Source organism: Bos taurus, chromosome 25, assembly GCF_002263795.3.
Source record: "Bos taurus isolate L1 Dominette 01449 registration number 42190680 breed Hereford chromosome 25, ARS-UCD2.0, whole genome shotgun sequence".
In the NCBI taxonomy this organism is placed as follows: domain Eukaryota; kingdom Metazoa; phylum Chordata; class Mammalia; order Artiodactyla; family Bovidae; genus Bos; species Bos taurus.
The window spans coordinates 1,137,623-1,159,896 of record NC_037352.1 but is presented as its reverse complement, the minus strand read 5'-3'; the positions used below and the strand labels follow the sequence as shown (position 1 = coordinate 1,159,896).

Sequence of the window (22,274 nt, the reverse complement as noted above, 5' to 3'; positions counted from 1 at the left end):
CAGAGGGGCCTCCCCTCCGGACCCCTCGTCCCTAGGCCTGTTCTCACTTCCCCATTGCTCTGTGCAGCTCTCCACAGGCCTGGGCTTCATACAACCTGCACTTGCCTACTCCCTTCAGTTGAGAACCAGCCCCACCACTCCTCGGAGCCTGAGCCAGCTGTACTCCGTAGCTTCCAGGCCCTCCTCCACAGACAGGGCTGGCTTACGATTGTTCTTATCCCGTAAAAGGGCAAAGCCAGGTCACACCTTTTGTGATAGATCATGGGGAAAACTTACAATCCTGTTGGGCTTCCTTCCTCTTATTTTGGTTTCAGTTTTGGTTTTATTTTGAAACATGCGGGGAGAAAAAAGCCTATAAAGAACTTCTAAAATGTCTTTATTTTGAAAAGCTTCAAATTTAAAGAAAAAAGTTACCAGAAGAATACATGGCACAGGTGTATTTACCCTGGATTCATCCGTGCTAACATCCCACCAGCTTGCTTTCTCCCTCTGTGGGTAGCTACATACTGTGATTACCATTAGCCTGTGAATCACCTGAGGCTACACTGCAGACATCACATCACAGTCCCCGAATATCTCAGTGCTGTCTCCAGAGGAAATGGGCTTTTCTGATATGACACCCAGACGAAGATCACGCCCCAGGTTTGGGCGCCGCAGTAACGCCCCTACCTAATACACAGTGCATGTCTCATCTTTGCCAATTGTTCCCCAAATGCCAGGCCCACGAGCAGCCTCGGTTGCCCGGCTCTGAATCTCCTGTCATCCAGGGCGGTCTCACGGTGTTCCTCGGTGTTTCTCGGTGGACGCTGACACTGCAGGAAGAGCTGCCTAGCTGGCACGTGTCCCGAAATTGGGGTTCAACTGATTTTCCCTGTGTGATGCGCTCAGTGCAGCGTTTTCTGCAGGAAAGCCACAGGGCCATGGTGTGCCCTCAGCACAACCGTTTGCTGCGCGGGGACTCGTCCCGACAGGCGGGTCTGCATGCACGGCTGTGCGGACTCGCCCTGGAGCCGGCTCACTCTCCGCGCGGCCCAGCCGGTGCCGGGCAGCAGAACTGCAACTCCCAGAAGGCCACGCGCGTCCCGCGGCGCCGTCGGATCACGTGGGCGCCGGCGGGGCACGTGACCCGGACGGCCGTCACGTGACGGCTGCGCGGGTCACGAGAACAAACACGGCCGCGGCGCCGGCGGCCGGTCCACTGCGGCCGGACATGGCCAACGTTTCCAAGAAGGTGTCGTGGTCCGGCCGCGACCTGGACGACGACGAGGCGGCGCCGCTGCTGCGGAGGGCGCCGCGGCTCGGGGTGCCGGCCGGCGAGGCGGCGCCGCTGCTGAACGGGGCTGGGCCCGCGGCCGCCCGCGCGGTGAGCCGGGGGCAGGCGGGCCGGGCAGGGTCCGCGCCGCGCTCGCGGGGGCCGGGGGCCGGGGGCCGGGGACGCGGCGAGTCCGTGCTCGGACCGCCGGGCGGACGGTAGGGCGGGCTCGAAAGCCGGGCCCCGTCGGTTCTGGACTCGCGGGATCGCGGGGCCGTCCCCTCGTCCCCGGTGGAGCCCGGCAGCTGCGGTCGACTCCCGGCAGCACGAAGCTGTTTCCTCCCTGTTTGCTCCACAGCGGTTGTGAAGAGAAGGCAGGTGGTCTGCTGCTCAGGTCACCCATTACTTTTTGGTTTTGTTTTTTTTTAAATACGAGGTACTATTTTTACCGGGTCGTTTTTGATCCGCTAGGAAAGATGTTTCAAGAGCTTAGGTCGCGGAGTTTGCTTTTGCAGTGGGAATACCTTGGGGACTCGGCCAGGCCCCTTTAGACGCAGCGGTGTCAGGGCGATCTTTGGAATGACAGGGACCTGCGTTCGGTTTTCCCGCAGCTGTTCTTTGGAATGCAAGCGCGGCCAGATGCAGGAAGACAAGTCCGAGTGGTCTAAATGTGCCCTGCGAGTCAGCACAGAAGTCTGTGTCACTTAAGTCAGTTCCTGTGTGTTGTGTTAATTTTGAGTTGATTGCGTGGCCTTACTCTGTTTTGTGACTTTTCTTCCCCTTTCTTTTTTCTCACTGTGTTCTAGATGTGTCCTTTACACCCTTTTGTGGTGTTTAATGAGGAAGGACTCAAGCATGGGGTGTTCCCCTAGAACTTATCATTAGATTCCCCTGGTCCCCCAGAGATGCATTGGACTGTGAGGGTCACAGTCTGCTCCGTGAGTGAGGTCTTCTGCTCAAGCGCTGTCTGTCCGCGTGAGAAGTGACCTAAAGGGTTTGATTTACAGTAGTTTTTGATCTGCTAGGAGACAGGGCTGCTTTGTTATTTTCTTCTCAAAATGTTTGTTTCTTTTCTCCTCCTTAAAGTGTGGAGAAGGAAATGGCAACCCACTCCAGTATTCTTGCCTGGAGAATCCCATGGACGGAGGAACCTGGTGGGCTACAGTCCATGGGGTCACAAAGAGTTGGACATGACTGAGCGGCAGGGGCAGTCTTTCTGCCCCCTTCTGATGTCTATGCCAGAATCTTTGTCTATCTCCTTCATACTTTAATAAAACTTGATTACATAAAAAAAAGAAAGTGATCTGAAATCTACAAACTACAAATATGAAACTGGCCCTAAGGGCTGACAGGTAAAATGATTGAAAGCTTCCAGATGGAATTGGAGTTTATTTCAGGACTCAGTGTGCGGGGGTTTCTCAGTTCTCCTTAGACAGCATAGACACGGGAGTTGACTTTCTTTTGTTTTTCCTTAAGAACCTGTTGACTCTTCCCTTGAAACTCATTCCCCTGTAAAAAACCTTTAGGGGCTTTTTTGTTTTTCATTTGTGTCTAGTAAGTATCAGTTGCTCTTAAGCAATTTGAAAATAACGTGTGGTGCATCTGCTGTGTGCCCCAGCTGCACACAAGAGGTGAACAGCGCAGCTCCCTTGCCACTGGCTCCAACTCCAGGAAGAACAGGCCCAGGGCTCTGGGAGGACTGTGTGAGGGGCCCCAAGGGCAGGAGAGGTCACCTTGGGTCCAGTCTTGAAGCCTGCATGATCCTCGGGCCAGTAGACAGAGGGGAGAGAGAAAGGGAGAGTGCATTTGGGAAGCAAATTGGAGTGAGTGGTGGGGCGGGGGAAAGAGCCAGGATGGACTCGCAGGGACAGCTGTGGGCTTCCTGTTGTCTTTATCTCGTGGAGAAACCTCGGGAAGCTGGAAACTCCAGCCTTGAAGGATGCTCAGACGGCCTGGGGTGGGCGAATGGAGGGGCTAGGGGTCACTGGAGGCATTGATGCAGGAGCTTTGCTCTGCACCAGCAGAGGCAAGTGCTCAGGCTCCTTGCTGGCAAGGAGGGTCACCCATGTCCAGCCCCCAGCCGCCCGTCATGAGGTGGTCAACACTGGTCACTCCCAGGGGTATTAGAAACAGCAGTTTGGCTCTGGTGGTCTTTGGGTTGCCGCTGACTCAGCCCCTCAAGGCCAGCCATCTTGCAGGAGGGGCGGTTCTGGACCGGCAGGCTGAGTTCACCACAGCACACTTGGAAGCTGCTCTTGGAACAGGGCCGTCTGAACTGAAGTGGCAGCCTGGTGCCTTGGGGTTTCCTGCAGGGTGTCCCCAGCCGGAGTCCAGTGCACCCAGTATGGGAACCTGCCAGGCGCTCTGGGGGCTGCTATGGGCCGTCCTGGGCAGGATGGTTGTGGGGCGCCCCGAGTGTAGCCCCATCCGTCGGGAACCAGGCCATTCGGAGCTGCTCTTCTCTCTCTCTGGTCCTTGGCCTGTCATGCCCAAGTGTGGGGTGAAGGCAAGTTGCTGCCTGTCCACCCCTGGGGCAGGGGAGGTGGCGTCAGCCAGCAAGTCACAGTCATATGTGCGGGCAGAGGGTGGGCAGCAGGAAGCAGAGGCGTCTCAGGACTCAGAGGGAAGCCTGAGCCGGCAGCAGCTCCGGGCTGGGGTGAGCGTCGGCGGAAAGTCCCTCTGCCTCCGTGTCCGCGTGCTGTCCTCCTCCCCTTCCAGCTGCCCTGGCTCCACGTCACAGGGTGCAGGCCAGCCACCCCGGCACCTCCCCGAGGGCTCCCTCTCTCCCCTGTCTCCCCCAGGCCTGCAGTAGCCTCTGCCCAGGGCTGGTGCAGGCGGCTCAGAGTCTGGGAGGCAGAGGACGTGAGTACAGCCGAACCATGTGGGAGAGATGAAGACAAGGTGGGCCCAGAGCCGGTCAGGGCGTCCGGGAGGCCCCCGGGGCAGAGGCAGCTGTGCCCAGACAGCAAGGCCATGGCAGGGCTGTTCTCATCCCCCACCGTCTTCCGTCAGCTCTCGGCCCGATGCCGCTGCCCCCCGCCCCGCCGCTCTTGGGCCCTGGCATCACCCTCAAAGCCTTCCTTTATGCTGACTTTGTTTATGGGCAGCCTGGTTTTTCTGACTGTAAGCCCCTGGTGGCAGAGGCCCTGTGCATGTCCTCAGTGCTCAGGGCGGAGGGCTTCGGGCTGAGGGGGGTTGGAGAGCAGAGGGCAGGGGTGTGCAGACAGCCGGTGAACTTTGCCATTTGTTTTAATGATGCAGAAGCTACGTAGCACAGTTGACCACCTCATGCGTGACTAAGCACACGTCGGCAGCACTAAGTCCACCGTCAGCAGCAGCACCTCCAGGACCTCTCGTCCTCCCAGACTGAACCTCTGTCCCCTGTGAGCCCCGACTCCCCAGCCCTCCCCCAGCCCCTGGCAAAGGCCGGTCTGCTGTCTGCGTGACGTCTCAGAGCAGCGGCGTCATGCAGCATTTGTTGTTTTGTGACTGGCTTCTTTCGGCGCCTCCAGGTCTGTGCGTGCTGGAGCATGTGACGGGGTTTCCTCCTTTCTAAGGCGGAACAGCGCTGCACTGCGTGCGTGGACGTTAGGCTTATGCACCATCTTCCAGTGGGCAGTTGGGGTGCTTCTGCCCCTTGGCTACTGTAAACGATGCTGCTGTGAGTGTGGGTGTACACACACCTCTTTGAGACCCCTTTTGCTGGTCATTTGGGCCTCTACCCGGAGGTGGAATTCCTGGGTCATGAGGTAATTCTATTTTTAATTTTTTGAGGAACCGCTGTCCTGTTTTCCACAGCAGCTGCTCTGTTTTACGCTCCCAGCAACAGCACACAAGGGCTCTGGTCCTGGCATGTCTTCACCAGCGCTTGTTTCTCTGTTTTTTGACCCTGTCCGTCCTCACGGGTGTGAGGTGGTATCGCACTGTGTTTTTGATCTTCACGCCCCAAGCCCCATGGCCGGTCTTTTTAGTCGAGTCGTTCGTTGCTGTCGGGCTGCAGGAGTTCCGTTCTGTAGGACTAGTTTCTTTTCACTCTGTTCATCGTTTCCTGTGATGCATGGAAGTTCACTTTGATGTACTTCCCTTCGCATATAAATTTTTAATTAATTGTGGATTTATGGGAAGTTGAAAAGACAGTACAAGAGAGCCTGTGTGCCGCACCCCATCTCCCGGGGGCCTTCCGTCTTATCCCGGGGCAGTGCCATGCCAAAACTGGGCAGTGATGTTGGCACAGTGTGTGTGCCCAGCGCCCTGCTGTCCCGCAGGGCACACCCGTCAGTGCCCGCATCCTGCCTCTCTCAGCCACTGCCCAGCCCCTGCCTGCTCTCCCTCAGGACTGGCGTTCCAAGCATGTCGGCTCAGGGGAGCCACATGGAGTGAAATCTTGCAGTCCTTTCGGAAGCATGGAGGTTTCATCCAGGCTGTCGTGTGCATCAGCAGTTTGGGGACGTGCTAGCAATTAGCTTGGGTGTAAGAAAAGAGAGAAAACAAGTCCCCATAAATCCAGTAAACGGCTTTTTCATCACAGAAGATAATTCGTTTGTGAGATGCTCATAGAGTTCGGGGGAGAGATGATGAAAACACGAGGGTGCTGGAGGAGGGGTGCGGCCGGGAGCCACAGCAGGGGCTCCGTCCCTGCAGGAGCCCGTGTCTGGGTCTGACCGCAGCTCCCTGCTGCCCTCACGTGCTCACCCGGTGACTCCTGGTGGGGGAGTCCACGCCTCTGGGGCTGTGCTGCCCACTCTGCCTAGACCGCGTGGTTGCAGCCTGGCCCTCAGGGGCTGCTGAGCTGGCAGGGGAGCTGCTCTGTGGACCAACGGCTCAGCAGGAGCGACTGGTGGTGCGCTCTGTCAGTGGCACTGAGACGCGCATGCCCCTTCCGCCTGGTTCTGCGGCTCCGCTTGTTGGGTTGGAGGGCAGTTAGGTCTTTGCTGCTGCTTTCGAATCCCACTTTCAGCTTTGCCTATCTCTGCACCCCATCTCCTCAATGGAGAAGTCCCCAGTGCATGCTCCGCCAGTGGGCTGGCGGCCGGCGTGCCTTCTGGCGACATGTGGCTGTGTGGGGAGCACAGGCTGCAGCCAGCTCGGGCCTGACCTGTGAAGTCGGGTCCTTTCTGGCCCAGTGGGCCAGGCCCTCCTGCCTTCCTCATCAGGGTCAGCAGTTTTAAGGATGTTACCGATTGTTTTTAGGAAAGAGAGCAGTTGTGTTCTCTGCTCACTCCCATTGTACTGATGTTTGCCATTTACACTTGGAGGAAAGCGGCTGGAGCAGGATGGTGGGCTCGTGAGCACGCCTGACAGGTTACCTGTCGTGGGGGAGCAGTGCCCCTGTGGGGTCCCCCCAGCCTGGAGCCTGTGTGGGGTCTCGGCAGCTGAGGCCAGGCCCCAGTGTGGTCAGGCTGGTGTCCTCAGAGGGGGACACACACAACACATGTGCACACATACCCACACTCAAGCGCATGTACACCACGTGTGCGTACCTGTCCACGTGCACACCTGCAGGCACACATATGCACACACACAGGAGGCTGGTGGCAGCAGAGCAGAGGTTGGAGTGATGTGACCACAGCCGAGGGGCTGCCACACCACCAGGGATGGGAAGGGGCAGGGCCTCCCTCCCGACCCTGCGCGGGCATGCTCCCCGCTGGTACTTGTATCCGCGGAGCTGAGAGAACGTTTCTCTGCCGCAGCCTCTGCAGCTGTGGTCTCAGCCTGGGGCCTGCACTGCTGGCGGCTGGGCGTGCTGCTGAGTGTACGCCCTCCTGCTGGAGTGCCCGTGTGTTCTGGGCTCCCATGTGGCGGGCCCGCGGTCCTCATCCCTTCTGTGCTCCGTGGTTTCTGCAGAGGAGAGGCCAGGCGCCTGAGCGCCGGGAGCCCCTGTGTCCCACAGGGGGCTCGTTTCCCGGGGCTGCGCCTGTGGCGGCCTATGCTTCGTCTCTTGGTCCTCATGTGTGCCATGCCCGGCGCTGGGCGTGAGGGTGGGCACGTGCCAGAGTGACTGTCCTCTGCGATTGACCTGTCCTGGGCCCAGTAGCACGCCTTGCTTCAGAATGCCCTGCCCCAGAAAGGATGCTCCTCTGACCGTGTGTCTGGGTAGGGGTGGTAGTTGGGAGGCCTGTGACGGGCCCACCTGGTGGAGTGGCTCATGTCATGATGGGGGGACAGAGATGGGGCCTCTGCAGGTGGCCGGGGGGTGCGGGGTGAAGGGCTCCTGGAGGAGGGGCTTCATCCCCTGGGTTTCCCAGGACAGGAGAGAGGGACCCAGGAGGACCCGGGGATGGGACAGGCTGTGGGTCCCGGGCTGGGCCTGGGGGCAGCGCTGGCCCCGCTGGCATCTTCCACATGCGGATGTGGGTCTGTGTTCCCCCAAGGACGCCAGGACACCGGGGTCGGGGGGCCAGGAGGGGGTTATGCTGATGCAGCTTGGCCTGCAGCTGAGCAGCGTATGGTTCTCTTCTGCTTCCAGTCACCACACTCGGCATTCTTTCGGATCGGACAGTTGAGCAGCGTGGAGCTGGATGATGAGCTTCTGGACCCTGTGAGTGGAATCCTGCTTGACCAGGCCCCTTCCCTGCCTGCTTGACCAGGCCCCTTCCCTGCCCCACCCCAGACAGCCAGGCCCGTTCTGTGGAGCCACAGCCTGGCAGAGGACGGACAGAGAATGCCACACAGGAGGATAGCAGGTGGTGACAGTGCTGTGCAGAGCGTGGGGACAATGCCGTGCACACGGGCCACCAGAGGAGGCTCCCCTGCGGGACCCCATCCCCGAGGCTGAGATGATGAGCGCAGGTGGGGGCACGCACGTCAGGAGCAAGCTGCTGTGTGCAGCCTGGGAGGGCCAGGCGCGGGGCCCGTGGTGGCCCAGGGATGGCATCTCAGGGTGCTGGGCCCTTGGACCTGGGTGGCGTCCCTTCTCCTGCCCCTGTTTCGGGGGTTGAAGTATCCAGCAGTTTCTAGCCTTTTCCCGAGACCCTCCCCCGAGTCGTGCAGTTGACCCCCACCTCGGGAGTCAGCCTGCATCCCCGTGAGGCTGCTGGCACCGCACAGCCTTCGTGTCTTTGTATCTTTGGGAGAACTTCTGGGTCCTGTCACGTTTCTTAACCAGGTTGTTTGTGTTTTTGTGATTGAGCCCTGAGAGGTCTTTGTACACTCCAGACACACATCGCTTGTCGGTTGCAGGATCCGCAGAAATTTCCTCCTGTCCATTACTGGTCTTCTCACTTTATACCGGTGTCCTTTGAAGCACAAACACTGCTAATTTTGACACAGAGAGTCCATTTGGTCTGTTTTTTGTTGCTTGTGCTTTGGGTGTCATAGGTAAGAAACCACTTCTCAGGCCAAGGTCATAAGCGTTTACTCCCGTCTTTCGTGTTCTACAGTTTAGATCTTTGATCTGCTTACCCCTAGTTTTGTACATGATGTAAGATAAGGGTCCAGCTTCGTTCTTTGCACCTGGGTGCCCAGTTTTCCCAGCACCGTTTCTTGAAAAGATAGTGCTTTCCCTGTTGAGTTGTCTCAGCACCATCATTGAAGGTCAGTTGCTGTGACGGGTTTGTTTCTGGGCTCTGAGCCTGTCCCTGTGCCTAGGCGACACTCCTCTGACGCCTCTAGCTTTGTAGGAAGTTTCAGAAGTAGGAAGTTTGAGTCATCCCACTTTGTTCATTTCCTGAAAGAGGTTTTGGCTGTTCAGGATCCCTTGTGTGTTTCTCTGTGGGGTTCAGGCTCAGCTCATCAGTTTCTTCAGAAGCTCCAGCTGGAGTTTAGACAGAGGTGGCGTCGACTCTTAACATCCAGTCTTCTGATCCACAAGCTCAGCATAGCTTCTCATTTGTTTAGGTCTTCTTTTTTTTTTTTTTTTTTAACAATGTGTTATAGTTCCTAGTGTACAGATTTTCACTTGCTTTGTTAAGTGCTTTCTAGAAATAAATTTTATTTTGTAGAGTCTTTTTATGCTGTGGTAAATGGAGTTGTTTTCTTAATTTCTTGTTGGATTATTCATTGCAGGAACATGGAAATATGTTTTTCTAGAGTACTTTTTGGGGTTTTCTACATATCAGACCATGCCACCTGCAAAGAAGAGTTTCACTTCTTCCTTCCTGACCTGAGTGCCTTTCCCTTTCTCTCTTGCCCGATTGCCCTGGAAGAGCCTCCAGGACTGAGCTGAGCAGAGGTGCCCCGGCAGGCACCCTCACCTTGTCCAGCTGAGCAGAGGTGCCCCGGCAGGCATCCTCACCTTGTCCAGCTGAGCAGAGGTGCCCCGGCAGGCATCCTCACCTTGTCCAGCTGAGCAGAGGTGCCCGGCAGGCACCCTCACCTTGTCCAGCTGAGCAGAGGTGCCCGGCAGGCACCCTCACCTTGTCCAGCTGAGCAGAGGCGCCCCGGCAGGCACCCTCACCTTGTCCAGCTGAGCAGAGGCGCCCCGGCAGGCACCCTCACCTTGTCCAGCTGAGCAGAGGCGCCCCGGCAGGCACCCTCACCTTGTCCAGCTGAGCAGAGGCGCCCCGGCAGGCACCCTCACCTTGTCCAGCTGAGCAGAGGTGCCCGGCAGGCACCCTCACCTTGTCCTAGTCTCAGAGGGGCGGTCTCAGTCTCTCAGCCCTGAGCGTGTAGTTACGTGTGGGGCTTCACAGGCACCTTGGTCGGTGGAGGAGGTCCCCCACGCTCTTCTGTCCTGTCAGGTGTTTTCCCTGTGTCTGTTGAGGTGCTCTATGTGGATTTGGTCCTTTATTGAAACAGTATTGGCCTGTTTTTGCTTTTACACCACGTCACCTTCTGCTTGTCCACACGCCCCCAAGTGTCCTGCAGCTCGGTTCCTTCTGGCCCTAACGGCATCACAGACCCACGGGCTGAGGGCTCAGTCCATGAAACAACCCCTTCCCACACCAGTCCAGGCCGCCACCCTGCTCCCATTGACCAGTGCAAATCAGGGTTCCCACGACCCCCTCCTTGCTTCCATAACTTGCCAGAATGCCTCGCAGAACTCAGGGGAGCACTTTGCTTATGTTACTGGTTTACCACAAAGGACACGACTCGGGAACAGCCAGATAGGGGAGACCCCCAGGGAAGGTATGGGAAGGGGTGCGGAGCCCCACACCCTCCCTGGGAGCCCTCTCCCAGCCCTCCACGTTCACTGGCGGGAAGCTCCCTGACCGCTCCGTGTGGGGTTTGAGTGGAGGTCCATGGCGTGGGCAGGACTGGTTGACCCCTGCCCATTGGAGAACAGCTGCGTCTCCAGCCCGCTGGTCCTGTGGTGGTCTTCTAGTCCCAGCCCAGCCCTCTCTCAGCCCAGACTCGCTTGTCACTCAGAGAAGCCAGGTGTCCGGGGCCGGAGCTGGTGCATGGACGAGCGCCCACAGTGGGTGTCCCGTCGCACCACAGACATCTGCCATCTTGCTTTTCGGGGCCAGGCCACCTTGGTTCCTGGAATAACCCACCTGGCAGGTGTCGCGGGGCCTGACCGCCTGCTTCCTGTTGAGGTTCTTCATCTCCACATCCAGCCACATGCCTGGCCTGGCTTTGGGCTCAGAATCGCTGCCCTATGGGGCGCGCGGGCACAGCCCCTTCCTTGTGCCGCTGTGTCCTGACACGTGCTGGGTTGCCAGGCTCTGTCTCTTCCCCACAGGACATGGACCCCCCTCACCCCTTCCCCAGGGAGATCCCACACAACGAGAAGCTGCTGTCCCTCAAGTACGAGGTGGGCCCCCTGCGCCCCGCCCTCCCCCAGCGTGGCCGGCCTGTGCCCACGGGCCAGGGTCGCTCACCACTGTCTGCCGCCCGGTCCGCAGAGCCTGGACTACGACAACAGTGAGAACCAGCTGTTCCTGGAGGAAGAGCGGCGTATCAACCACACGGTGAGTCTGCGGGGGAGCCGGGGCGGGGGCAGGCCTGCGTGGGAGCTGGGGGTGAGCCTGCAGGTGAGCTGGGGCAGGTGAGCCGGGGGGTGAGCCTTTGGGTAAGCCTGCAGGTGAGATGGGGCAGGCAAGCCAGGGGGCGAGCCGGGGCGGGCAAGCCGGGGGGTGAGCCTGTGGGTGATGCGGGTTGCAGGGGGCAGTGTGTCTGTATGTGTGTGTGTCCGTCCATCTGTTTGTGTGAGACCCCGCCGCCTCCCTCCTTCTCCTTCCCGCCCCAGCCCCTCCTGGCGTTCTGGGGTGAGCACTGCCCACGGCAGGGCTCAGGTGCCCATGCCAGCGTCACGTTGTCACCTCTGAGGAGGTGGCGGCCGGAGCATCGGCATCCAGTTACGGCCCTGGTTGGGGGTCCGTCCTCCAGGGCTCCACAGCCTCTGAGACGCCAGTGGGCTGCTCTTCTGGGTCTGGGGGCCCGCAGGGTGAGCCTGTGCACAGTGGAGGTCACAGAGCGGCCCCTGACAACCACACCCGCCCATGGCGACCCGCAGGCTTTCCGGACGGTGGAGATCAAGCGCTGGGTCATCTGCGCCATGGTGGGCATCCTCACGGGTCTCGTGGCCTGCTTCATCGACATCGTGGTGGAGAAGCTGGCCGGCCTCAAGTACAGGCTCGTCAAGGACAGTATCCTTTGTCCGTGGTCACTGGAAGCCAGTGGACCCGCAGGAGGGGTCCCCACCGTGTTCTGCTGTGCGTCAGACAGCGTGATTGGGCGGGGCTACGTGTCTCAGGGTGGGGCTGTGTGGTGACCCCGAGATGCCCATTAAGTGTCCCGTAGGCCAGAGCACAGCCCCCTGGGGAGCGGCGCCCCGTGACCCCACAGCACGTGGCCCTTGACAGCCGCAGACATCGACAGGTTCACCGAGCATGGCGGACTGTCCTTCTCCCTCCTGCTCTGGGCCGCACTCAATGCCGCCTTCGTGCTCCTCGGCTCCACCATCGTCGCCTTCATAGAGGTAGGCGGGCCCGCCGGCCCAGCCCTGCAGGTCTGCTGGCGGAGGGCCGCACTGAGGGGTCACGTGCCCCAGGACCCCCTTTCCTCCCCATGCCCCTTTGCTCGTCCCTGTGGGGGTGTTGGAAGGAGGGGGGGGCTGTGTCCGGAAGCACCTGGGTGCAGTGCAGGGTTCTCTAGGCGGGCAAGAGCACGGGCCCCTTAGTGGGCCCCCTGTCCTGGGACCCCCACCTGCCCAGGGGGCCACCGGGCCCCCTAAGCCCGTGGCATTTACTCCCCTCGGTGGTCACTCTGTGTGGGGGTGGGAGAGGCGAGCAGCCCCCTCCCCCGGTGGATCGAGCCCCACCAGGCACGTCCTCTTGGGCCTGTGGCAGCGACAGTGGCTCGCCTAGCCTGTGGGCTCAGTGCTGCCTCTCCTTCCAGCCGGTTGCTGCTGGCAGCGGGATCCCCCAGATCAAGTGCTTCCTCAATGGGGTGAAGATCCCCCACGTGGTCAGGCTCAAGGTGAGGTGCGAGGCGGCCCCTGGGGGCTCAGGGCTCAGCCCAGGACGCTTCCTTGCCGACTTAGCGGTGTTCTATTTGCCCACGTTCACCTCCACAATTTGCCCAGACTCGCGCTGTCTGCTGTTGACACGCCTCTGTGTGGACGTGCTGGCAAGTTTATGGGAACTTTTTTTGGACGACGACTCCTGGGCATTTCCATGGGGTGGTTGGTGGACCTGGGCCGGGGGTTTGCTGGTGACGTCTCTCCTGCCCTTTCTGGGGATGGGGTGCTCCAGGCAGTCGGGGGTCTGGTCCTTCTCAGGGGAGCAGGGAGCAAAGCCCGAGGACAGAGCGACAGCTGCTCTGCGTGTCTCCTGTGTGGGCGTGAGTGCCTGGGATGGAAGGTCTGAGGAAACGGGTGACAGGGGAACGCCAGCTGCCAGCCCCCCATCCCTGGACGCCTGCCTGGGCCCTGGCCCCCTTTTGGCCTCCTGCCTGCTGGGGTCACGATGAGGTTCCTCTCTGTGTGCAGTTTGTCGCTTGGGTTCTTGACCACGTGTGGCCTGTAATCAGATTTGGCATCTTTTCCTTTGTGTTCCAGACCCTGGTGATCAAAGTGTCTGGCGTGATCCTGTCAGTGGTGGGGGGACTGGCCGTGGGGAAGGTAACGGAACGCGGCTGCCCCAGCCTGCACCCCCTGCCCCTACCCCGTGGGGGCAGGCTGACCTTCAGAGCACACCGTCCTTGCCTTCCAGGAGGGGCCGATGATCCACTCGGGCTCGGTGATCGCCGCGGGCATCTCCCAGGGCAGGTCCACGTCGCTGAAGCGGGACTTCAAGGTGAGTCCCCCGAGTGCCCAAGGCCAAACCCCGGGCAAGGCCCACCTCCCCTGCAGCCTCCTGTCCTCAGCCTCTGGTCCGTGGGGCATCCGGTTGCTCAGTGCTCCGTGCGGAGGTGTGTGTCTGTGTGGAAACGGCGTGTAGCTCTGAGAAGTGTCCACGGGAATGTGGCCCAGAGAGGTCGGGAAGCTCGCGTGTGCGGGCTGGTCCTTCGTGCACAGACCACAGCGTGTGGTCACTCCTGGAGTGGGCAGTTTTCTCTGGACGTCAGTGGGCAAGGAGGCTGCCCGAGACCCTGCTCTGCAGTCCTGCCAGCCGACCCCATGGCTGAGCCCATCCGCTCCCTTCCCTCTTCCCTTCCTCCCTCTCACTTTGAGTCCCTTTTCCCTCTCTCCTCCCCTCCCCCACCCCTCCCCTACCCCTCAGTCTGGGCCCCCTCCCCTGGTCTGAGAGAAGTGCCATCGGAGGCCGGGGCTGAGGCGTCTCTGTTGTCCTGGCCCAGATCTTCGAGTACTTTCGCAGAGACACAGAGAAGCGGGACTTCGTCTCGGCAGGAGCTGCAGCTGGAGTGTCCGCAGCCTTTGGGGCCCCTGTGGGTGAGGAGGGGTGACTGCTGTCCCCCGCTGTGGGGAAGGAGGGTCTTGGTGTTGGGGGACTCTTGCCACTGAGCACGTGGGGCGGGCCTCCCGAGAGCCCCGATGGCCCTCTGTCATGGGCCAGGTGCCCTGGGGGCGGGGGCGGGGGCGGCCATGGGTGCAGGGCTGTCTGGTGGGGCGGTCACCTTAGGGCTGGCGGCTGCTCTTCCAGGTGGGGTGCTGTTCAGCTTGGAGGAGGGCGCGTCCTTCTGGAACCAGTTCCTGACGTGGAGAATCGTGAGTGCCAGGGACGGCCCTCCTGAGGCTGGGCAGCCCTCAGCCCACAGTCCCTCCCCGCTGTCCCCCGCTGGGGCTCAGCTGTGTCCTGCTGCAACACGTTGGTGCTGACAGTGTGCGTCTCTCTGCCTGCAGTTCTTTGCTTCCATGATCTCCACTTTCACCTTGAACTTCGTCCTGAGTATTTACCATGGGAACGCGTGGGACCTGTCCAGCCCTGGGCTCATCAACTTTGGAAGATTTGATACTGAGGTGCCCGCCACAGCACCCCTCGCCCTGCAGCCTTTCTCCGAGGGGGCCGGGCTATGCACTCGAGGCTCAGCCCGAGCAGCTGTGGGGGGAGCCCTTGTCTGTGGGGCTAGGGCTGGAGCTGCCCCAGGAGGGGGTGTCTCGCTTGGCCCTGCAGGTGGGGCGCCCATCAGCCAGCAGTGCTTCGGGGCAGCTCAGGCGTCTGCAGACTGTCGGGCGGCATCACTGAGGCTGATGGCTGGTGCCCTGCAGCGGCTCCCGGAGGCCAAGAGGTCCTCAGTGGCTGGCTCTTTCCCATGACAGGCTGCTGGTGGCCACGTCACCAGCGTCCTCTTCCTCTTTCGTGGCCCCTCACTTGCCCATTTGCAAAACCCTGGGCCGTCCCCAGCCTCCCTGTGAGGAGGCAGGCGGTCTGATCTGCCTAAGTGCCTAGGGTTCCTCTCCTGGGGTCTGTGCCCTGTGGGGAGGCGTAGGGCCCCTGGACATGCCTGGCCTCATCTGAGCAGGGGCCGGTGGTTTGCTCATGGACGCCTGCTCTTGTTTTTCCACACAGACCATGGTGTACGTGATCCACGAGATCCCCATCTTCATCGCCATGGGTGTTGTGGGTAAGGACGGTCGCGGGCTCCAGGCCTAGCCTGGCTGTGGGGTCCAGAGAAGCTCACGGCCCCGGCTCTGCTGGCTCTCCCGGGTGGCGGGGGGGGGCCCACCCAGGGGGACAGCTCCTCAGCTTCCTCACTCTGAGTCCGTGGGGGGGCCCTCCCTCCTCGGGCATCCCCTCTGGCCCCCCTGCCACCTGGGCAGCCTTCCCTGAGTCTCAGACACGTATCTGCTCCTTCCTCTTCCCAGGGGGCATTCTCGGAGCTGTGTTCAACGCCTTGAATTACTGGCTGACGATGTTTCGAATCAGGTGAGAAATAAGTTTTGACAGGTGTGGCCACACGGGGTCTCTTAGAAACAGTCCCGTTCTGTGCTCTCGCCATGCAGTAGCCCTGTGCCCAGTGTGCTCCCTGCCCCCCACATGGCGAGGCACGTGAGGCCTGGCAGGAGGCACGGCCCGTGGACCTGGTGCGGCCCTGGTGAGGTGTGTCGGGCTGCTCGCATCAGCCTCGGTGGTCTGCAGGGGTGTTTGCCAGGCACACTCTGTCTGGCAGAGTTGCTCGTGTCGCTGGGAGAGCCATCCCGGGGGCCTCTGGTGTTTGCGGCCGAGGCGGGGTCTTGGCCTTCTTTCTCCTTGTCCTCTCACTCCGGGAGGCAGCCGAGAGCAGGCAGAAGCCTGGTGCGGGTGGGCAGATGGGCGTGGCGTCCAGGGCGGCCTTCCCGAGTGGCGGGCCCTGTCGCCCTTGCCACCGGCCAGCCCACACTTGGCCCGGCTGTGCGCTCCAGGTACGTCCACCGGCCCTGCCTCCAGGTGGTCGAGGCCACGCTGGTCGCCGCCGTCACCGCCACGGCCGCCTTCGTGCTCATCTACTCATCCCGGGACTGTCAGCCTCTGCGGGGGAGCTCCGTGTCCTACCCCCTCCAGGTAGGCGACCGAGGGGGTGGGGCAGGGCAAGCCCCCAGACGAGGGCAGGCACCTACCTGGCCTCCTGGAGTGGTGGGCTGACGGGGTCTGCAAGGTGCGGTGGTGGGTGTGCAGGGGAGACCCGTGTGCCCACGCTCACCACGGCAGGTTTCACCGCAGCCCCGGTGCCCGCCCACGACAAGCAGGAACCCGGTGGTTCACACACACAGTGGGTCCCCTCCCTGTGGAGAGGGCTGAGCTCTGACGTGCTCCCACATTGCCACCTGAGAGATGCCAGATGGGAAGGGCCACACGTGGCATGGTTCTGTTTACGGGAAACGTCCAGAGCAGGCTCCTTCATAGACGGGAGCTGTTTGCCGGTTGTCCAGGGCGGAATACACACTCACAGGCCTGTCTAGGCCCGCAGCTGGGGCCGTGGGATGGACACACACCACTCTGCTGGGAGCCCCTGCTCAGGTTAAGGCTTCTAGGGGGGCACAGTCTTGCTCAGCCTGAGGGCTGGGCCTAGCACACGCCGGGCACTGACGTCCGCCCAGGCACTGTGGGAGCCTGCTCCTGACACAAGCTCTCGGGCCTCACCTCCTCTCCGAGGCCGCAGCCAGACCCCCCGTGTGTGCTTGTCCCTGATGCCGCCCGGCCCAGGACCACCGCATCCCACTGCCCATCCACTCTCACCCCTTGCAGCTCTTCTGTGCTGATGGGGAGTACAACTCGATGGCCGTGGCCTTCTTCAACACCCCGGAGAAGAGCGTGGTCAGCCTTTTCCACGACCCCCCAGGTACGTGCCCCTGCTCCGAGCTGTCGTTTGCCTGTCCCCTGTAGGCCTGTGCCCTCTGGCCTGTCTGCGCGTGCACAGACGCGGGCAGGGCTGACTGACGCCTTCTGGCTGAGCACCCGCAGCCTTGCTGCAGGGCTGGCTGTACTAGGGCCTGCAGCTGGCAGCCAGTGCCCGGGGGCCCAGCCAGGCTCCCCAGGCTGTCTGGTTCTCTTCCTGGAGGCCATCCTGTCCTTTGTTCAGATGGACTTGCCTCCCAGGGTGGGCTTCCCTCTTGGCTGCTGCCCACAGGGGTCACTCGGTCAGAAGACAGCCTGGGGAGGCGCTCTCTGGCGCTAGAGCCTTGCGCAATCCCATGTTCCTAATGACAGGCTCAGGCTGGATGCAGACCTGCTTCCAGTGCAGTGGTCTTGGTTACCCAGGGGCGAGGGGCCGCCCTGGCCGCTCGGTGCCTGTCTGCAAGCCCTCTGCCTCAGCTCTGGCTGTCGCCCACTGTCAGTGGCAGCCCAGGGCCCCCGCTCCCCACCGCCTGTCCCCTGGGCATCTGGGCTTGTGCCCGAGGGCCGGGCCCTGAGACCCTGCACTGGGCCTCTGAGGATGGGAAGGCTCGGGGAATGGGCTGTGACCAGGGACTCAGCTGGACCACTGGGTGGGCAGTAGCACCCAGGGTTGCGTCCGCGAGGCAGGCCCTGGCCAGCGCCTTGTCCGCAGGCTCCTACAACCCCATGACGCTCGGCCTGTTTACCCTGGTCTACTTCTTCCTGGCCTGCTGGACCTACGGGCTCACGGTGTCAGCCGGCGTCTTCATTCCGTCCCTCCTCATTGGGGCTGCCTGGGGCCGGCTGTTCGGCATCTCCCTGTCCTACATCACGGGGGCTGCGGTGAGTGCGGGTCTTCCGGGCCACAGCCGGGCCAGTGCCCTGGGAGAGCACGGCGGGCCCAGGAGCCCACCGTTGCGGGGGCGGAGCCTGGGGGGTGGAGCTCAGGCCTCAGCCCTGGCGATGCCTCCTGCTCGCCTCCCACCTGCCTCCCCGGGTGGCTTGGCCTTCAGCCTGTGGGCCTTCCAGCTGTATTGCGGTGGTTCAGACAAAACCTTAAAAAGCCATCAGAGGGGTACAGTGGGTCTTCCCTCGCCAGGTTTAAGTCGTGTGGCCCAAGTTTCCTTCGAGACACGGTTTTGGCCTTCGTTACGGTGACTTTCACACCTTTGTAAACTCCTGCCTTGTGGAAGTGAACAGCTGGGCAGCTCCTCACGATACAACGTGTCGTAGAGTTGTATGACCACAACCACCACCGAGTTCCGAGTGTTCTCGTTACCCCAGAAGGACAGCTGTCTGCGCTAGGCAGTCCCGTTTGTGTCCCCGGCCCCGGCAGCCCTAGTCAGCTTTCTGCCTCCGTGGACTACTGCAGAGGCAATGTATCGTGCCTCTGCTGGCTATTGCGGCAATCTGTCTGTGCAGGCGGGCCATCGTGAGCGTTGTGTTTCCACGGCTCGCCCGTGCAGTAGTGCGAGTCGGCTTTTCACTCCTTTCTACGCTTCCTGGTGTGGCCCAGGTGTTTGTGTGTAGACTCCTGCCCACACCCGGCCCCGCCCCAGCGTAGCGCATGCCCGTCTCTCAGGCGGCCAGGTTCACTTGTCCCTGAGTGGTCCCAGTGAGCGTGTTCACAGACTCAGGTGACGCTCGCTCCTGGGCAGTGCGGTCAGTGCAGCCTGGGTGGGTTTGGATCGGGGCTACCACGCCCCCCAGCATCCCGTGTCTTCCCTGCAGGTCTGGGCGGACCCTGGCAAGTACGCCCTAATGGGAGCCGCTGCGCAGCTGGGTGAGTGCTGGCTACCATGTGGGTGTCCCACCCACCTCCCCCCACTCCCCCACCTCCCCCCACCCCCCACCTCCCCCGCCCATCTGGTGCTGCCTTGGGGCCAGGCCGCAGGGTTGGATGGACAGCGGGGTGCTGCACAGGGGACCGTGGGGCTGCTGCCCTACCCGCTCAGTCTCCCCTCCCCCTCCCCCGGGGCAGGTGGGATCGTGAGGATGACGCTGAGCCTGACGGTCATCATGATGGAGGCCACCAGCAGTGTGACCTACGGCTTCCCCATCATGCTGGTGCTCATGACCGCCAAGATCGTGGGGGACGTCTTCATCGAGGTTCGGCAGGGGGACTGGGGGTCGGCGGCTGTGGCGAGGGCGGGCCCGTGGGGGTGGTCCCCAGCAGCCTTGTGCATGGCCCTGCCCACTCTCCCCAGGGCCTGTATGACATGCACATCCAGCTGCAGAGCGTGCCCTTCTTGCACTGGGAGGCCCCTGTCACCTCGCACTCACTCACCGCCAGGTACCCTCCAGGAAGGCCTGCAGGCTGGGCGGGTGCTGGACGCCCTGGGAGGCTTCATCAGCCACATGGTGGGTCACAGCGTGGCTCTTCCCCAGGGAGGTGATGAGCACGCCGGTCACCTGCCTGCGGAGGAGGGAGAAGGTGGGCGTCATCGTGGACGTGCTGAGCAGCACGGCGTCCAATCACAACGGCTTCCCCGTGGTGGAGGATGCTGACGGCACGCAGGTATCGAGCCCCGTGGAAGGCCAGGCCGACACCTGGGCTGACCAGGGCGGCGAGTGGGGGCGGGCTTCTGTGAAGGTGGGCATCTTGCTCTGGGGTTTCTGGTAGAATCCTCTGCTCACACCGCTTTGCCCGTGAGCGAAGTTCCCGTGGTGTGGTGGTTACTGAAGCACCCCAGCGTCTTGTGGTCCCACCTCAGGCTGCACCCCAGCCGAGGAGTCAGGGCTGACTGTCGGGGTCCTAACAGGATGTGCAGCCACGCTGCCTCTGGCATCTGGGCCAGGGGCCAGAGTCTGCTTCTTGCCCGCACTAACACAATGACCTCTCGGCACCTCATGGTCTGGGTCCTGCCGCCTCTCCTGGGCGTTTGGGGACCAGCAAGCCTGCCTGGGGAAGTGCCTGCTGCATGGCTAGTGCCCGTGGGCTGTCGGCATCACCCGGGAGCCTGGCTGGAGCCCCCAGCTGTCTTGGCGCTGGCGGCCAGTGGCCCAGACGGGCGGGTGGGTCCCAGGGCTCCTGCAGATGAGGCATTTCTTGTGCAGCCAGCTCGGCTCCAGGGCTTGATCCTGCGCTCTCAGCTCATCGTCCTACTCAAGCACAAGGTAGGCCATCGGGTGGCCCAGAAGCCAGGCGGGGCCCTGGGCTCTGAACCTCCAGCACCCAGTGCCCGCTCCAGCACCCAGTGCCCGCCCCACCGTCAACCTCGCCTCCCGCAGGTGTTCGTGGAGCGCTCCAGCATGGGCCTGCTGCGACGCCGGCTGCGGCTGAAGGACTTCCGTGACGCCTACCCACGCTTCCCCCCAATCCAGTCCATCCACGTGTCACAGGATGAGCGGGAGTGCACCATGGACCTGTCTGAGTTCATGAACCCCTCGCCCTACACGGTGCCCCAGGTACTGCTGGGGGGTATCCTGCCCCGTCCCCTCCCGGGTGGGGCGGGGCTGGCGGGTGAGCTGAGGCCGTGTCCATGTTGCAGGAGGCGTCCCTCCCACGGGTGTTCAAGCTGTTCCGGGCCCTGGGCCTCCGGCACCTGGTGGTGGTGGACAATTGCAATCAGGTGAGGGGGGCCCACTGTCCCTGGCCTGCCTGCCCACCCCCAGGGCTCCCCCAGGCTATGCCATCCCCTGCATGCAGGGCAGGAGCATCCATAGAGGGAACGCTGGACGTCATGACCCGGCCTTGCTTTCTCAGGTGGTCGGGTTGGTGACCAGGAAGGACCTCGCCAGGTACCGGCTTGGAAAGGGGGGCCTGGAGGAGCTCTCTCTGGCCCAGACGTGAGGCTCTGGCGCCTGCACCTCCCCCAGGGCCCTGCCCCACTCCCTGGCAGCAGATCCAGTGACCGCAAGACGTTGGGGATGGCCTGGCCAGTGTGTGGCGCACATGGACGCTCTGTGTTCTCAGTGTTCCCTCCCCCAATCTCACCCCTGGGGTCCCACACCCAGCCTCCTGTTCCTGATTCTTTAGGAATCTGTGCAACTGCTGTTTTCTTCCCAAGAGCCCGTGAGCACGCATGTCTGCGTGTGTGCGAGGGGACAGCTGGCGAGCAGGGGCCCGTGGGTCTGAGTGCTGCAGCCCCACGACGGGCTGGTTCCTAGGCCTGCGCCCTGAGCACCACCAGCGGCTGCAGCAGACACCCCTGGCCCTGGCCCTCGGGCCTCGGCTCGGTTGGTGGCCGTCAGGTTTTGGGTCTGGACAGAGACCCGAACTGGAGGCACAGAGGCGAAGGCTTGGGGAGCAGGACCACCCTGGAGCGCAGACCCCAGAGCCGGACTCCTAGACTCACCTCTGCAGCCCTGGCTTCACCCCCCTCAGTGCAGTGGGGTCTGCGCCGGGGTCTGGGCCCAGGGGGAGACCTGAGACCCTCGTTCAGGCCCGGACCCCCGAGTCAAACCACGCCTCTGTCACCACGCCCTTGTGGACACCGCTGGGAAGGCGGATCTTCTTGGCACATGGCGCCCCAATGGCCCTGAGTGATACTCTATAGCAGCTCTGCTTCCAGGATTGGGGGCAGGGGCTTTCTGGGATGAGTCAGCGAGCCCAGAGCAGGGACGCACCCTTCCCAGGCCGGGCAGGCCCAGAGCTGGGATGCTGTGTCCCTGAGGCCCCACCGGACTTTTCTTCTGCAGGGACTGGCGTCCCTGACCCACTCTGGTGGCAGCCATGGATGGCTCTGTGGTGGGTTGGCAGGCGTTCCAGCTGTGTTTCAGCCCCTTTAAAGGGGGTGGGGCCTCAGAAGGTGGCTCTCTTGCTGGTGGGGAAGCCCTCCGTGGGGGGCACGGGGGTCTGATTGTGGGGATCTGAATGGAAGAAATAAAGGAATGGTACTGATGACCGTTGTCAGCTCCTTGTTCCCACCCAGTGTGGACCCTGATGCAGCACCCAGGATTCACTGGCTCACAGGGGTGGAGGTGGGGGATACCCCAGTGGGGACGCCCGTGAGTTGGGGATGCAGGTGAGGGACTCAGAGACCCGTGGATGGGCAAGTGCCTGGGGCCACCCCATGCTCCAGGGAGGGTGGGCCCTGGCCACCACATCCTTGTCCACATTCCTGGGACCACCGCAGAGCCCTTGGAGAAGGCTGTCTTCCCTCCCTTGCCTCCCGACTGCGGCCCCGGTCCCCACACTCGGGGGCCCCCAGGCCACGGCTGCTTGGTCGGGGTGCGGCCCCTAAGCCACCCTGTCCCTCACCTGCCGGCCTCCAGGGTGTGTGATGTGGCTGCAGGGCGTCGGGCTCCCTGGGGAGGGGTTGCCTTTGACACAGGCACACCTTGTAACACACAGGGGGACCACCTGGGTGGGGTGAGGGGCCCGAGTGTCCACACGGGCCTGAAGCCAGATGTGGCCCCCCTGGCACCTGGCTGCAGGCTGA

The 22,274-nt window shown here is 62.1% G+C and overlaps 1 protein-coding gene across 3 annotated transcripts; it reads left to right on the top strand.

The window, feature by feature from the left end:
* The first annotated feature begins 1,162 nt into the window (after nt 1-1,162).
* On the top strand, nt 1,163-21,734 carry CLCN7 (chloride voltage-gated channel 7). 3 transcript variants are annotated; one of them, NM_001025331.1, is given in 25 exon segments: nt 1,163-1,363; nt 7,719-7,790; nt 10,875-10,946; nt 11,038-11,103; nt 11,649-11,781; nt 12,004-12,113; nt 12,533-12,613; nt 13,194-13,256; nt 13,348-13,431; nt 13,934-14,027; nt 14,239-14,303; nt 14,439-14,555; nt 15,106-15,160; nt 15,402-15,462; nt 15,939-16,077; nt 16,762-16,855; nt 17,564-17,733; nt 18,622-18,673; nt 18,872-18,999; nt 19,098-19,183; nt 19,279-19,408; nt 19,948-20,007; nt 20,122-20,298; nt 20,382-20,462; nt 20,597-21,734. In NM_001025331.1, coding segments are annotated over 25 exon segments (2,430 nt in total). In that variant the 5' UTR covers nt 1,163-1,210; the 3' UTR covers nt 20,684-21,734.
* The last annotated feature ends 540 nt before the right edge of the window (nt 21,735-22,274 follow it).

Coding starts and splice junctions, on each gene's coding strand:
- CLCN7 (XM_059881286.1), top strand. CDS start 10,878: ATGGACCCCCCTCACCCCTTCCCCAGGGAGATCCCACACAACGAGAAG. Junction 12,614..13,193: donor CCCACGTGGTCAGGCTCAAG/GTGAGGTGCGAG, acceptor TTTGTGTTCCAG/ACCCTGGTGATCAAAGTGTC. Junction 17,734..18,621: donor CCTACATCACGGGGGCTGCG/GTGAGTGCGGGT, acceptor TCTTCCCTGCAG/GTCTGGGCGGACCCTGGCAA.